This window comes from Neolamprologus brichardi, chromosome 20, assembly GCF_056152115.1.
Source record: "Neolamprologus brichardi isolate AB-2024 chromosome 20, ASM5615211v1, whole genome shotgun sequence".
In the NCBI taxonomy this organism is placed as follows: Eukaryota; Metazoa; Chordata; class Actinopteri; order Cichliformes; family Cichlidae; genus Neolamprologus; species Neolamprologus brichardi.
The window spans coordinates 7,179,473-7,194,298 of NC_142123.1; the positions used below are offsets into that span (position 1 = coordinate 7,179,473).

A 14,826-nucleotide genomic window follows, 5' to 3' on the forward strand; every position below is an offset into this window, starting at 1 on the left:
TCTGGATCTGTTATGGAGGAACTGAGAAACCTATGAACATATATGTTTTTATGGCATTAGGGTGAAACCAGGCTGCCATCCCATGTCTAATTGAACTTTCAGGCACTACATAATAAAAAAGCACATGTTGTTATTTAGAGAGGATCATGTCACAAGCAACTGGAATATTGAACTAATAATAATAACAACAACACTACTACTAATAACAACAATAATAATAATAATCAAAAGCAGAGAGTTGGTGTGACAGAATATAGGTGGATGGGGGCAGATGATCAGCTGTGAAGAACCCTAAAAGGAGCAGCTGACAGAGGAAGAAGAAGAAGAAGAAGAAGAAGAACAACAACAAACTAAAGCGCTCAGAATGGAGTTTTGGGAGAAATTTTAATGGAGCATCAACAGTAGCTATGTGGAAAATTTCTCATAAAAGTATGAGCTACAAGATGAGAGATGTACATAAAAGAAAGGCTACTGTCTCTTCCCATTCCCTTGGTTCATCATGTGATGGTGGCAACAGTGTAACAGTTCATTTGGTGGTTTTCAGACATCTCAAAAAACCATTTCTTGTACATGCTACATTATCACCTCACAGCTCATATTCACAGCTCATTTGCCAACAATCCAAACGGGACTGGAGTATCAAGGTGATTCAGCAGGCTAAAAAAAACCAACAAACCCTTCCACTATGGTACTGTTCGAGTTCATGCTCACATTCACGCATTTCTCCTGACTATTCCCTCAGCTCCACATTTGTTATCGCTTTATATTAGATCAGTCCAGTGATGCAGAAATGTCTCAAAAAACCAAAACAAAAAAAAGGCCCAGGAAAACTAAAATAACTTTCACATGAGCAGAAGTTTTCAAGCTCCATAGTTTAATAAATTGGCCGGTTTTATCGGTTCATAATTAGCTGTGTTAAACATTTAATCGAAATGACATTTCACAAAAGAACAATTATTCTACTATGAAATAATTCATTTTTGCAAAATAAGTTAAAAAATAAACACAAAAACTTTTTGCTAACCCCTCATTTCACCCCCTCCCCACTGTCCCCTCACCCCTGCAGTTCCTTATGGGCCTTATTGAACTTTGACCTGTGTTCTTGGACAGGCACGGCCTCAGCGGTCTCATCTCTTGGAGCCGAGGTCCTTCGTGCAGCCACAGAGCTGGCAGATGTAGGATTTTAACCGTCGCCTTACCGCCAAGCCCGGTTGAGCAGTTTAACTTCTGCCAGGCGTTTGCTGATCATGGTGGCAAAGAACAGGGCAAGAAGCACGCTACTGATCAGCATGTAGTCGTAGTCATCTTTTAGTACGTCGAACTGCTTCGAGGGATACACACGTGTCTGGTAGATGTCAAGACCATATGCCACAACCTAAAAAATAAAATAAATTTGTCATATTAAGATTTTATTTAACTGGGGAGGAAAACCAAGTGGTGGCAATACATTTCCAAATAAGAAATCATCTACAGCCCTGTTTCCAAATAGTTGTGATGCGGTGTACAATGTACATGCAATGATTTGAAGATGCTTTAAATTGGACGTTAAACAAGAAAAAAAATGTTCTGAACTCATTTTGAATTTGACGTCAGCAACACGGGGGAGGGGCAAAAAAAAAAAAAAGACTGGAAAAGTTGCATAATGCTATACCAAGAAAAAGAAAAAAAAAAAGATCCGGTGGAACATTCTCACAACTAATTAGGTTACTGAGTAACATGATTTGCTATACAAAAAAAACATCCAAGAGAAGCTGAGCCTCACAGAAGTAAAACCAAGGAGGATTTCACCATTTGCGAAAGACAGAGACTGAGTGGGCAAACGGTTTTTTAAAACCACTGTCAATTTAATTTAAACTGGGGGAATTTCTCATCTATGGCAGATGATATTAAAGGATCCAAATAATTCCTCGTAAGTGGGGAAGAAAGTCAAAAGCAGATACTGAATAGCCAAGCTTTGGTTAAAAAACAAGACAATATTCCATTGTGGAAAATCGTGCATGAGCTCTACTGAACATAGTTCACTGCTGCGTCCACAAAAACAAGTTAAAACTCCACTATGTGGAAAAAACCCCCAAAAAAACCCCAAACATAAACAAGACGCAGGGGCCAGGACATTTGCGAGGCCAAAGCTCATGTAAGATGGACTGAGGCAGAGTGGAAAAAAACTGCTCAGCGGCATGAAAGATCAAAATATGAAAATATTTTTGGAAACCATGAACCTGGAATACTACAGGCTTAAAAAGGGACCAGTGGGTTTGCTCTTAGTGCGCGGCTCACAGCTTGGTAATACGGTTGGAGAAAACGTGCACAGAGCTTGTGCGCTAAATGATATGAAAATCTCAGAGCAACATGCTTTTATCCACCCAGTCTTTTTTTCCAGGGAATGTATCAATTATTTCAGGATCACAACTCTAGTAAAGTACGCCATTAACTTTTGAGCAGCTGAAATCAATATATCTACCAAAGATGGGAAAACACTTCACTTTTAAAACAACAGCGTTTGTTTCCCCTCAGTTATGAACCCCATAGAAGAAATGATGCAACACGATATTAAACATGCTCCGATTGCCACAGTTACATCTTATATCCACTCACTGACCACTTCATTAGTTACACCTTGCTAGTCCGATGTTGGACCTCATTTTGCCTTCAGAACTGGCTTAATTCTTCATGGCACAGATTCAACAAGGTGCCAGAAACATTGCTCAGAGATTCTGGTCCAAGTGGCACCTGGTGTGATCTACTCCTGCTTTAGTCCATCTCCTTTAAAGTTCGATGTGTTGAGTTACTGTCAGCTTTAACCACTCTGGCCATTCTCCTCTGACCTCTGACATCAATGAGACATTTTCACATAGAGAGCTCCTGATCACTGGACATTTTGTTTTTGTTTTTCAGATTATTATCTGTAACCATGCTACATTCAAAGCCACTTAAACCACTTTTCTACCCCATTAAGATGCTCAGTTTGAGCATTACAATGCTGCCATGTGATTGGCTTATTAGATATTTATGTAAACAAGTAGTTGAACAGGTGACCCAGTGCGGTGGCCGATGAGTGTGTGGTTCAACCAATAAAATTTCTTAATTTCAACATTTGATAGGTTGTCTTTGTACCATTTTAAACCAAATATATCTGATGTAAATGGTTTTTAAACCATTTTATTTTAATCGTACACTGTGCTGTCATGTGCTTTTCATTACTTTGAAGGCAGACTCACCAGGCAGGTTGACTCCAGTCCAGACGGGGAAGTGTGAATACCTCGCACTCTTGATATACTCTGATTGTAGTTGATAAACCACTCTGTACGGATCATTAGCTCTGGAGCATAGGGTATCAGGTTCTCCTCACTGAAGATCAAGTTAACAAGTCAGACACATAACAGTAAAGAAAAATCTGACTTTCATTTTCACACTAAGCCTGACTTGAGGACTGACCGGCTTTGCTCAGATACTATTTCTGGCCTTCGTGGGTCGAGGAACATCTTTGGTAAAGACAAAATCCCTCCAGACGGCAAGCCAACTATGACAAAGCAAATTCAAACAAACATATTACAAAAGGGCAGCCCGGTGCTGAAAATACTTTTTATTTCTAACACATTATGTAATAACTAAAAGCCAAAAAAACACAGAAAACAGCAATATAACCGAGTAGCACTTACTGAGCAGATGGCGGCTGGTGATGCCCTTTTCAGTCAGCGTGGCCTCCATGGTAGAAATGGCGGAGGGGAAAATGTAAGACTGCTGGAGAACCTGAGGAGCGTGTGGCCGATCCAGCGAGCTGAACACGGTGCTGTTGTAGAGCTCCATTCCTTCATACAGTTCAATTACAGAGAACTCGTTCCTACGTGACTTGGTGCTCCAGTATTCATACTGCGGAGTCACACAGGGGAAGGGGACACAATAAATATAACCCTCAATATTTCCCCTTTGTTCCTCCATTTAGTTATGTGCTTTGAACAAATGGCCTTCAAACTGTAACGATGCAAAAAGCAAGACAACAAAAGGTGGTTGTAATTATTTCAATCCCTACACATGACTGTAGCAAACAAGCGTGCTCACCACCACCCAGTTTTCAGAGTGCACAATATGCACCGGTCCTCTGGCTTTTCTCTGAACAGCCTCGTGGATGATGCGGCCGGTCACACCGTCAATCAGGATGATCCCGACAAAGCTGCGTTCCTGATGCGTGTCTGTGCTCTCAGTCACTACAGCCAGTAGATTGGGGTTCAGGTACTATAAAAATTAGTTAGAACACAATTGGACATTTAAATTAATATAATAGCACAAAAGTACATATTAATTTATAATTTAATAATACATATTATCGTTAATTAAGATAAATTTGTTGTCAAATGAAGCAGAGCCTCACTCAAGCTACTTTTGGGCCACTCCGGATGTTTGATTTGGAGTTTTACGCCAGATGCCCTTCCTGACGCAAACCCAAACTGGGATTTGTGTCTCCGGCTGGAGTCCAACCAACGACATTTGCTTGCCAAGCAAATGTGTAAAGTGCAAACCACTACAACCAAGTAGGACCGCATTAACGCACTGACTTTTTCTTTGTAGTAGGGAAATAAGTTGGGGGTTTTTTGTACCTGGTTTCATTTATGAAAAAAGGTTGGAAAATTTATTTTTCAGTCCATAAAGGAGGGTTCTTGACTATGTTAAGTTACATTTGCCTTCTCAGGAATCTAGCTTACAAAAAATATGACCGGAAATACTTGCAACAAGGTCTCAAATATGGCAGTCAGCTGGCCATCAGCCTATCCAGATCAACAATTCTAGGAAACCTCAAGCACTACTCGATGTACCGCTATAAACTGTCCTAGTGAATGATTTCTAATGTTTTTTTATCCTTATCTTCTTGTGCTACTCTCTGAAATAATGAATGCAAGAGCACACTTCACGGGTGATTCATAAATCACAACAAAGGCAACAGTAAGGAGTACTAGCAGTGAATTCTTACTAAAAGAGGGCAGTCAAAGGGAGAATGTGATTCACTGGGAAAACAGTGACATGGGTTACAAGATTTCTTGGAAAGATGAGTTTTTAAGTTTACGTCACAAGACGGGGCGTTACTGTCTTTTAGAGCAAAGAGGGAAAACTGAGCCAAAACAAACCAAAATCGAGCCAGAATAAAGTCAATAATATAATCTTAACCAGAAGGATTTGAAGCTTTCTCAGTTGTTTTCACTTGCATACTTCAAAGACAAACAAGTGTTTTTGAGAAAGTATCACTGGGAACTTGTTCCTATCTTTGTGTACATTAGACAAATTTAGCTATTTTACTGTTTCTTTTATTGTTGTAATTTTAATGTTTGTCTAGAACAGATCTATCTTGTAAATGAATGGGTCTACCTGTATAAATAAAAGTTAAATAAAAATAAATTTTAAAAATGTGTTTTAAAAAGGATGTTACGGTACCTTATAGAGAACACTGCGGTCTCCCATTACTCTTCCTTGCGAGTGGACATGCTCATTAGGCCTTTTCCCTTTGACAGAGACAATCCTTTGTATCTCCATTGGAATGACAACTTCCCAGATCTGCTCAGTGGACAAGTCCTGAGAACACAAAATGATACACATGAACTTTTTCTGTCTGTGACTTGGGTATAGTTTCATGACGGTTTCCTATGAGAATCAGGAAATGATGCGTTCAAAAAGTTTCACTTGCCGTCCTAAGTCTGTAACCAGAAAGTCTTCCCTGGCTGGAGTCAACAAGATAAAAGAATATAGATGAGGCCATTTCCTGGAGCTGCTGCAGTACGTTCTTCGTAGAAGGAAACGCAGAAACCTGGGAAAAGGCGAGCAAGATGAATATCATTTGTTTGCAGGTAACCGACAGCTCACACAATGCCAGTGTTAAACAGTGTTCTACTGCCTGGTGGTCATGCACAATATGTAAACAGTATAATTAATGGGACATAGAGCAGTTGTGAGGCAGCATGATGAGTATTCATATAGAAATGGCTTCGAGATGCAATAAAGTGAATGTGTAAATGTATACAGTTTGCTACAAACCTTGTACTGATCATCAACTAGAAGCAAAACTTTAGCATAATCCTGGTCCATGAGTGGCAGCAGGAGTGATTGAAGTATTGGCTGAGGTAGAGCAGGTGGAGTCACATGACTCTTCTTTCCAAAGATGGGGTTAAACACATGCAGTGTGGTGAGCCCTGTGTCCTGATGACCAAAAATAGAACAAAGAAAATAAACCTTAATCACGTTTTACAGGTCAGGTCAGTACTTTATCTGTCAAGTGGGTATCTTTAAGATTACTTTTATCTTTTACTGAGCCTGTCTTGTCTTTAAAGTTGAAAACTGTAGGTACCATTTGGTCAGTTTTTTTCCCTGCCAACTATTTGAGCTTTATCCATATTGTCAGCCTGCAAGATAAGAGCTTTGACACCAAACCTGAATCTCTAAACACAGAGCCTTTGCAATAAGTTACCTTATCTTTGATGAGCAACGTGCACTGCGGAGGATGAGGGAAGTGCGCTGTCGTTCGCTGTACCATCAGTTTGAACGCTGCATTCGATGGGACATCATTGAGGTAGTGCCTCCACAAAATACTGCCAGTCTTACTGTCAATCCCAAAGAGCTGAAAAAAGGAGAAGAAGAAAAGAATGAATCTTGCAGGAAAAAGTGAGATGACTAATCCGAGTTTATTTATCAGTGTGTCAATTCCCTTCAAGCCTGCCTGATTTTAGACAAAATAAACCAAATCTAGTTTGACCACAACTGTGTGGCGCTGCTCATCCTGCCTGAAACACTAACAAACCATTTCTAAATGACAGGATAAGCTTTAGTTTAATACTTTTCCAGATGCAGTGACCATAACCATCATCTTCTGCAAGTTGAACTCATCTCTGGACAGGTTTTCGATGGTGACCTCGTTTTTAACTTGACTACGAGGCTTGCGTGCGTCATAGAACAGCTTCCAGAGGTGAGAGATCCAGGCCTGCAGCAAGATGAGCTGAGAGGACAGCCTCTTGAACACCATAGACATCAGCCCATCTGGACAAACGTAAACAAGAGCACAGATGCCGCTAAGTGACCTTCAGGGGACTTGACTCAAATTTTTAACATCTGATCCGCGTCATGTTTCATATCTTAAATACAACAAACGTTGCGAGAAACAACAAGGACACAGGGATACAGGATTTATTTCAAGAGTGAAATAAAATGAAGCAAAGGGTTCAACAGAGGAATGGTTCACTGAATGTGAGGAAGTCCTAACCGTAAGACAAGGAAACAAGTTTTGCTGAAAAAAGGCACAGAATTGTTACCTTGAATGGCTGAATCCATAAGCAGCAATAACAAAAAACAGGACAAAAACAAACAAAATTAAAGCAGTAATATCAACACACACGCGAAAGATATGTTCGAAACTGGAATATAGCAAATTCGCCGATTTGATGAAACAGCTGAGCTGTTTAAGTAAGGACAAAAGCAAATGCAACAACCCTCAGAAATGATTAGAAATTCTAAGTTATGGAACCATTAATGGAGACACCATCCAGTTCTGCTGAGTTTACGCTTTGTAAAGGAGATTTACATGACTCCATTCAAATACAGCAAAGATTTCGGTTTGACATTTACCGGCCTTTTTGCCGAACTCTCCCTCCAGCTCAGCCTGCGTTCCAGTGAGGGGCAGATCCACCATTTCCATTGTCACCACATCTGACAAGGCCTCCTCTCTAATCCACATCACACGCCCTGGAAAGCAAGAATCATTATTGTTCTGCAATCGTTTATTCATTCTATTTCCCACACCCTGCGGCTGTATGCAGTTTGTGTTGACGCCTTCCATTAATTACATCATGAGACGCGTTTTCCCATCATTCTTGTGGAAAAGACAGGACTGTAGGTACATTAGGAAATTTGTCCACACCGTGGTCAGATTTTGGCAGCAACCATGATGATTAAGAGGTGGGATAAACCAAAAATATTATCATGAGGCACTGCACAGCTTACAAGTTTATGCGCTTTGGGAAAAATGTCCAAGTTCTCAACACTAAACAAACACCCAGACTCCTCACTTACATTTAATTTGCCTACTGATTGACAGAAACCCACCGCAGTCAGACCACAGTATGAGTATTCATGAAGTTTTCATGCCTCTGTCTGACCTTGCTAAAACACATTCCAGAAAAAATAGGGTGTCTATTCTTCTTTTGCTCTTTTGAGTACAATGAGAAGGATTTTACTTTGGTTAGCTTTAGTAAAACTATAATTAAAAAAAGTCCTGCAGCATCAATAGCTCTGCTCACATTAGCATCAGTCCAGCCTGAAAGAGCACTCTTTCCTTGCTTCCTGTTTTTGCCGCTCATACCTGGCTGTTGTATGAAAGTGAGTGTGTGGTCCTCTGTTTGCACCATGGCCCTGTAGCCTACAGAGTCATCTTTTTTCAAGAATGGCTGTATGTAGATCTGAAAGAGAGAATATAATTTACTTCTATTGTAAAGCCATCACTAACACACTATGGGGCACATTTACTAAAGTTGGCATAAAAAAAAAGTACTGTCTATATTTTCAAAGAAAGCCCAGAAACCAGCATGTCTTATTTTTTCCACATCATACTGAAATGAACTGACTGCACCTGTGTTTAGAAAATTCTGCCTGCTCTGAAAGGCCATAGTTCCCACAGTACCTCAGGAAAGAAAACTGACTCACTTTCTCTGGTTTGCCACCATTAGGGTCCATAACGAAAATCAGTGTTGTATCTAGAAGTCTTCGTCCAGTTTCAGCACTAAAGAGGTTAATACTGCAAGCCTATGGGAAAGAAACAAATAATAATCTCCCAATAAAAAACTTTAAAAAAAACAAGACACAAAAACCCCAAAACACACTTATAAGATAGTTTCCTGAAAGACATGGAAAAAAAACTTACAGTAACAAGTCTAACCTTTACATTAAGTAAATCAATATGTGTATTACACATCTGCTTTCTAAAATCAAATGCATTTATGACTAAGAAAACAGCTAAAACACATCAAAACCCATAAATCTAAAGGTGAAATATTACTTTAACTCACAGTTTTATTCTTGGGGGACATAACAGCAGCGATGGTCTTCTCTCCAGTGGTTGCAAAGGAAACCAGCAAGGCCTACAACAATCAAAGGATATAGCTCTGTATAATACAACAAAAGACATCATGTTTCTGTAGAAAAACAATACATTCAACAAAATGTCACAGGTTGGAGAAAAAAAAAAAGGGATCGTATTTGGCCGTTTTTAACAGTATTATGTTTGACATTTTCCCAGGGCAATAAAATATTTTGGGAAGGATGCCAAGCCACATTTACATTTTTGCAGTTATTTACTGATGTTGGCTGATATAGCAGAACAACTGCAATACCAGGACAGGCTAATGTTTTTGAAACAAAAATATAGAGAAAAGCTTACGTACTGGCTTGAAATCCCTGAGCGTAACTATCTGACCATTGTTGAACTGGAGAAGCAGGAAGTTATCAGGGCCGAGCTGAAGGAAGAACTCAGACAGAGGCTGATGGGCTGAGTTGGGCTGGTGAGACACCAGGACCGGTTGAAAGTCTGGAGCTACTTCAAGTCCCAGTGACTGTGAGAAGACAAACAGGAGAAGACTGTAAAAGAAAAACTGTGCATTTACAAAGGAACATATAAGAACACAGAAGTGGAGAGCTGAGAAAGAGAGAGGCAGAATTTAAAATGTACCCAATCTAAAGCAGAGGACATACATGGTAATTTTGTACATTAGAAAGGTTTTTGTTAGAATCATACCTGCAGGGGGATCTGGGTCATCTGTAAATCATCCATATTTGGGTTTAAGTTGTACATGTACAGCGATGGAGTTGCAGAGTCTACACAAATCAGCACCCCCTGACCAATCACTGCACAGCTGGCCACTATGTTGGACAGCCACGGAGCTTCAACTGAGATCTGAAAACATTACAAACAAGAAACTCACAAAAATCATTCTATATACTGACCACTTGTTCAGTGTTTAAGTTAGTTTGTTCTTTAACAAATTACCTATTTTATATACGTTAAATTTAGGCCAATTTTTTTAATACTATCTTTAATAAAAAGGATTACCTGCTTGATTATTTCTCCATCATCAGTGCTGTAAGCAATAATAACAATGTGGGAATGGGGAACAATTCCCAAAGCATAAACTTCACCATTTCCTCCAGAATAAACAGTCTGGTAATCCACAGTCTCACTGTGGAGAGAAACAGAAGGTGACAAACGTTTCATAATAAAACTACTGTTTTTGCAACACTGTGTGGTATTTTCTACAAGCCTTCAAGGTGGTAAATGAATTCCTGTGTAGAATTATGTTCATTGAAACAGAGAACATCAGTACACAAAATTAACATTAATATAAAAACATACCTATCTGGTAGATTTTCTATCCATTTTTGATGGCCATTAGAAAGGTAGTGGAGAGAGATAATGTTTTTTTTCAAAACAGCCACATGTTTCACTGTGCCTTGCTGTCCCACTAGACATGCTTTCTGGAAACTTGAACATATGAAAAGCAGCGAGGTAAGATTTAATCAAATAAATTAATAAATAAAGACCATTCTTAACCTCAAGGTAATAATCACCTTCCAGAGTCGAGCACAATTTCCCAGTTCAAACCACCAACATTGACATCCCAGGATCGCAGCAGGCGGCCATTGCCAACCACTAGGATCGCATCTAGGACACAAACACAGTTTCATCAACTGGAGGAACTTTAAAAAAATCTTTAAACTTTACTGCAATTCAAATACATGATTAGAATCATTACAAAAAAAATAAATCACCTTGTCCATGGTGCAAAAGAGCATCAATGTTTCCTTCGGGTCCAGACTTATCAACATGTCGCCAGACTGTAACAGACATTGATAACAAAGTGACAACAAAAGACTATACCTAATATATGACAACTTCGTCTTTCAAACGAACAACATACTCACAGAGTTCCCCGGTCCTTGTATTGAGTGCGGCAAAAACATTATTCTCTGTTGCTACAATAACCTTTTTGGATGACTGCACATGTGTGTCAAAATGAGAAAAACGAACCTTGCCTACATACTGCTGCCTCCTGTGAAACATGAAGAGAAAGCACAAGCACTCAGACTGTCATCCAGCTCACCCATGATCATAGTGACACCATTGTTTTAATGACCACATGGATCCAATTCCGGTGCAAAGACATATTTCTCAAACTGAAAAGCCGAAACTACATGACACTAGTTTATTGATTATTATCAGATTGGCTACAACGTTTTCCTATTACCTTTAAATCACTTTCTATCGCGTTTCACTTGCTGAATTTAGTGGGACCAATGATTTACTTAATGTATAAACCATGGAGATATGTACACCTCCTGAAATTAACTACCAAATTTACATTTGTTTGTATTCATTCTGATGTGTTTTGACCTGTTCTCTCATTCAAAGTCCACCGATTAGCAGTTAGCTGCTTTGACAGGTGCTAACATTAGCATTTCCACATTAAAACACAATCGGCACACATTTGATCGTTCGCTTGACTCCTCTTACCAATCAAATTTTCCTACTTGGTCCTCAAACACAGCATCGACAGCATTGTATAATATGATACATTTAAGCCAAAGCAAAATTAGCTCTGCCATTGCTGCAGCAGCTCTGACTTGCTCTTCAACGGGAGGAGGAAGTCGGAAGCCGAACAACTTCCTTTTTGTTCTGCGATGGAGAAGTGCTGCCCCCTAAAGGTTGTAAAGGTTACAGCGTCGGTCCTGGTAGTGACCTTTCAGATTAACAAATATTCATGGATTGAACCAAATCCTAAACTGAAAGAAAAAAAAAGAAAGCAGATCACTATTGAAAAAAATAGTGTAAGACCGAGATTGATTCATGTGTGGAAAAATGTGTGATGGGATCATGTGACAGAAACACAAATGATAACATTTAAAAATAATGGTACCACAGGGGATAATAACAGGATTCAGGTGGAAGACATAGGCTGCACCCCGACACGTTAAAAAAGCGAAAATAAAAACCAATTAAATAAAGAAAAACGAAGAAGATTTGTGTATTTAATATTCTATTATTTATTTAGCAGTGCATTCTAGGCCTTGTGTGGTGCAGTCAGAAATTAGACAATAAAAATATTTATTTTCTTTAATTTATTATATGAATTAATATTTACTCTTTTTTTTTTTTTTTTTTTTTTTTTACTTACTTAATGATCTTGGATAAAGTCCTGTTGCTATTGTGGGCTTTTTTGGAATCAAAAGGTGTCGTATAACTATATCTATCTATCGTTATACAAGAATATTAACATATGTGGATGAAAGTCACATAAAGTCAAAAACTTGATTATTGGTTTGTTGATGAAGTTAATATTAAAACAATAAAAAGATAAGTTAAACTCGGTAAAAAAAAAAAAAAAAAGAAAGATAATAATAACCAATATGTAAGTTTTACTACTTGTATATGTAATTATATCACAAATGAATGGAGGGAAAAACATCGCTTTATTCGTTCCTGTAAAATGGGAACTATATTATTATACATAATTTAAAATGGGTTTAAACCAGTAAACCAGTAAACATTTCGAGTGAAATGTTGGCAGGGCTGGTATCAGAGTGAGAGCGCCCCCAAGATTTACTTACACCACAGTTTCTTCTTCCAGTAGCTAGTTTTTTTCTGTTAGGATTTCAAGATGGCGTCGAGCGGAGGAGATGGGGAACACGAATGGACAGCGGCAGTTCGGCCGCTTTTATCAGCTTCGTACACTGCTTTTGAGACGAAGGAGCTACCTCAGCTTATTGGGTCTATAATCAACAGGTAACCGGTTAATTGTCAATAAATTGCAGGTTCATATTTGCTTGAATACTGCCTGTGTCCACCTAGGCGTAGGCTAGCTGGCTAAATTGCTAACCCTAGCTTGGTTAGTATAGTTGGATGGGAAACGATACCCATTTTGCTAACGTTAGCGGCTAGCAAGCTATTTAAGCTTAACTTGCACTGGCATGGAGTCAGCTCCAGACGTTAGCTGATATGCTAATGACAGCTAACTTACTCAAAATGCTATTTAGCGTTTCCTTTCTGCTGACTACAGAGTTTGAAACAACGCACGTCTTATGACTGATGGACATTTTATCTTTAACGTAATGTCAGCGCTGTGCAAACGTTAAACGGTGTCGCAGTGTAAGCTTTAACAAAATTGCTTCATCATTAGCTAGCTAACACAAACATTAGCCGGCAGGCTAACTCGGGGGGGCCTTCCAACTGGACTGGCTAACCCTCAAACGCCCCAGCCAGAGTAATATTTGACTACGTCAGCTGACTTAATTGGGCTAAATTCAGCAACACTTGCATTATGAGGCGTAATCTGGGCATGTCATTAGCCAAATCACGTATTATATGGGTGGCAAAAATAGCCAGTCTGCCTAACGTCATCTGCTTGTGGTTAGGCTGGAAGTAGGCGGGGGACCTTATCTCTCCACTCATTTTTGATCAGGTGATGGTGGGTTACCGTCAACTTGTTGTTAGTAAAATTGTTATTTAGGGTTATTGCTTCTAAGACTTGTACTTTAGGTAATGCTGAATGGTTCTGCTTAACCACAAAGATGCTGGTGCAGAATGAACTTGTTATCTCGTTACAACATTCCCACCTATTAATGTTGTCATAAAAGTAGGAATATGTGATATTAGTGCTTTACAAGTATTGTTGAATGATTTATTTGATTCCGTAGTTTTCCCTTGATTCTCTGTTTGTGGCGTAACATAAGCTAGTACACTGAAATATAAAGCTTCCTAGTATGTCTGTTGGTTTCGTTTTCCAGTGCAACAGGCTGTATGCAAACATAACTGTTACGAGGATTGAAAGTAGTGTTGTGTAGTTGAATTATCCTATTGTGCAGTTTACTATAATAAAAAGATAAAAATAAAATAAGACTCCATTATCTATGTAAGTATTGGATAAAATGTTTCTTTCTTTCAGTTATGTAATTGTAACAAGCCTGCTTATTAGAAGCCCCAGGTGCTTATGTAAAAGTACTTAAAAAATTCCAACCACACCAAAAGCCAGTTCCAATACCAACAGCATAAACACACCTTGTTTCCTTACATCTCAAGTCTTAAAGAAGTATTTCATTCTGTGAAGACAACATTGAAGTAGGCTTGAATTGCTAAAGCTTAAATGGCATACCACAAGTTTGACCACACTGAGTTTGGTAAAGCTGGGTGATAGGTTTATAAACTTTGTTCTCTCTCACTGTAGCCACACTCTAGCACAGATACCAGAATGGCCATGCTATTGCAACTTGTCTGTTAGCAATAGCATTCATTTGATTATTTTAATGCTTTTTTGTGAAGGTTCAATTAATTGTTGATAATATTGACTATTTGTTGCATATATATTGCAATTGATTGTGGTTTGATATATGAAATTTCTTTTTTAATTTTTTTTTAACTGAGACAAACTAATGCTCCTGGGAGATGTACCAGAAATGTTAATTAGTTAAGTCACTGAGGTGGTGTATACTGAAGAACAGTAATTATTTTGATGCTAACTTTTAACCAGATTATAAACCATTTAATAACCATTAAACAATTTTATTCTTTTATTTTATTAAAGGGTTGTGTTGACAAAATGTGTAAGAAATATCTGACAGTTGCATGAAAACAAACATGAGTTTGCAGTGTGCAGATGTAGATGGATGGATGATAATGAATTATAATTATAAGAAGTCTGTTTTAAAAAGTTGAATTAATTTTTAAGACTGAATTCTTGCACAAACACATTGGACAAACTGTAGGTAAGCAAAGTTTACATAATTGCAGTGCCTCAGAGGAATCAATTT

The 14,826-nt window shown here is 38.6% G+C and overlaps 2 protein-coding genes across 13 annotated transcripts in view; one reads left to right on the forward strand and one right to left on the reverse strand.

Moving 5' to 3' along the window:
- Positions 1 to 365: 365 nt before the first annotated feature.
- On the reverse strand, positions 366 to 11,691 carry emc1 (ER membrane protein complex subunit 1). The gene is made up of 22 exons (XM_006785451.3): positions 11,537 to 11,691; positions 10,948 to 11,075; positions 10,795 to 10,860; positions 10,594 to 10,687; positions 10,379 to 10,507; positions 10,079 to 10,205; positions 9,764 to 9,922; positions 9,414 to 9,581; positions 9,039 to 9,110; positions 8,677 to 8,775; positions 8,336 to 8,432; positions 7,603 to 7,719; positions 6,818 to 7,017; positions 6,452 to 6,601; positions 6,022 to 6,183; positions 5,675 to 5,794; positions 5,425 to 5,562; positions 4,060 to 4,233; positions 3,660 to 3,870; positions 3,436 to 3,520; positions 3,219 to 3,348; positions 366 to 1,375 (listed from the first exon to the last, which is right to left on the reverse strand). The coding sequence occupies exons 1-22, from the start codon at positions 11,626 to 11,628 to the stop codon at positions 1,196 to 1,198; spliced, it is 2,898 nt and encodes a 965-aa protein (XP_006785514.1). The 5' UTR covers positions 11,629 to 11,691; the 3' UTR covers positions 366 to 1,195.
- A 978-nt stretch (positions 11,692 to 12,669) lies between these two features.
- Positions 12,670 to 14,826, forward strand: part of ubr4 (ubiquitin protein ligase E3 component n-recognin 4) — a 54,336-nt gene continuing 52,179 nt past the window's right edge. For all 12 annotated transcript variants that reach the window (XM_035905503.2, XM_006785442.3, XM_006785448.3 and 9 more), the window contains exon 1: positions 12,670 to 12,805. In XM_035905503.2, coding sequence (XP_035761396.2) covers positions 12,681 to 12,805 — 125 coding nt within the window. In that variant the 5' untranslated portion in view covers positions 12,670 to 12,680. The remainder of the gene's footprint in view (positions 12,806 to 14,826) is intronic.

What these genes read in the sequence shown, in the direction of transcription:
- emc1 (XM_006785451.3), bottom strand. Translation starts at nt 11,628, where the DNA reads ATGGCAGAGCTAATTTTGCTTTGGCTTAAATGTATCATATTATACAAT. An exon ending in ATAGAAAATCTACCAGATAG is followed by an intron (nt 10,206 to 10,378) that starts GTATGTTTTTAT and finishes TTCTCTCCACAG; the next exon opens with TGAGACTGTGGATTACCAGA. An exon ending in ATAGTATCTGAGCAAAGCCG is followed by an intron (nt 3,349 to 3,435) that starts GTCAGTCCTCAA and finishes CTTGATCTTCAG; the next exon opens with TGAGGAGAACCTGATACCCT.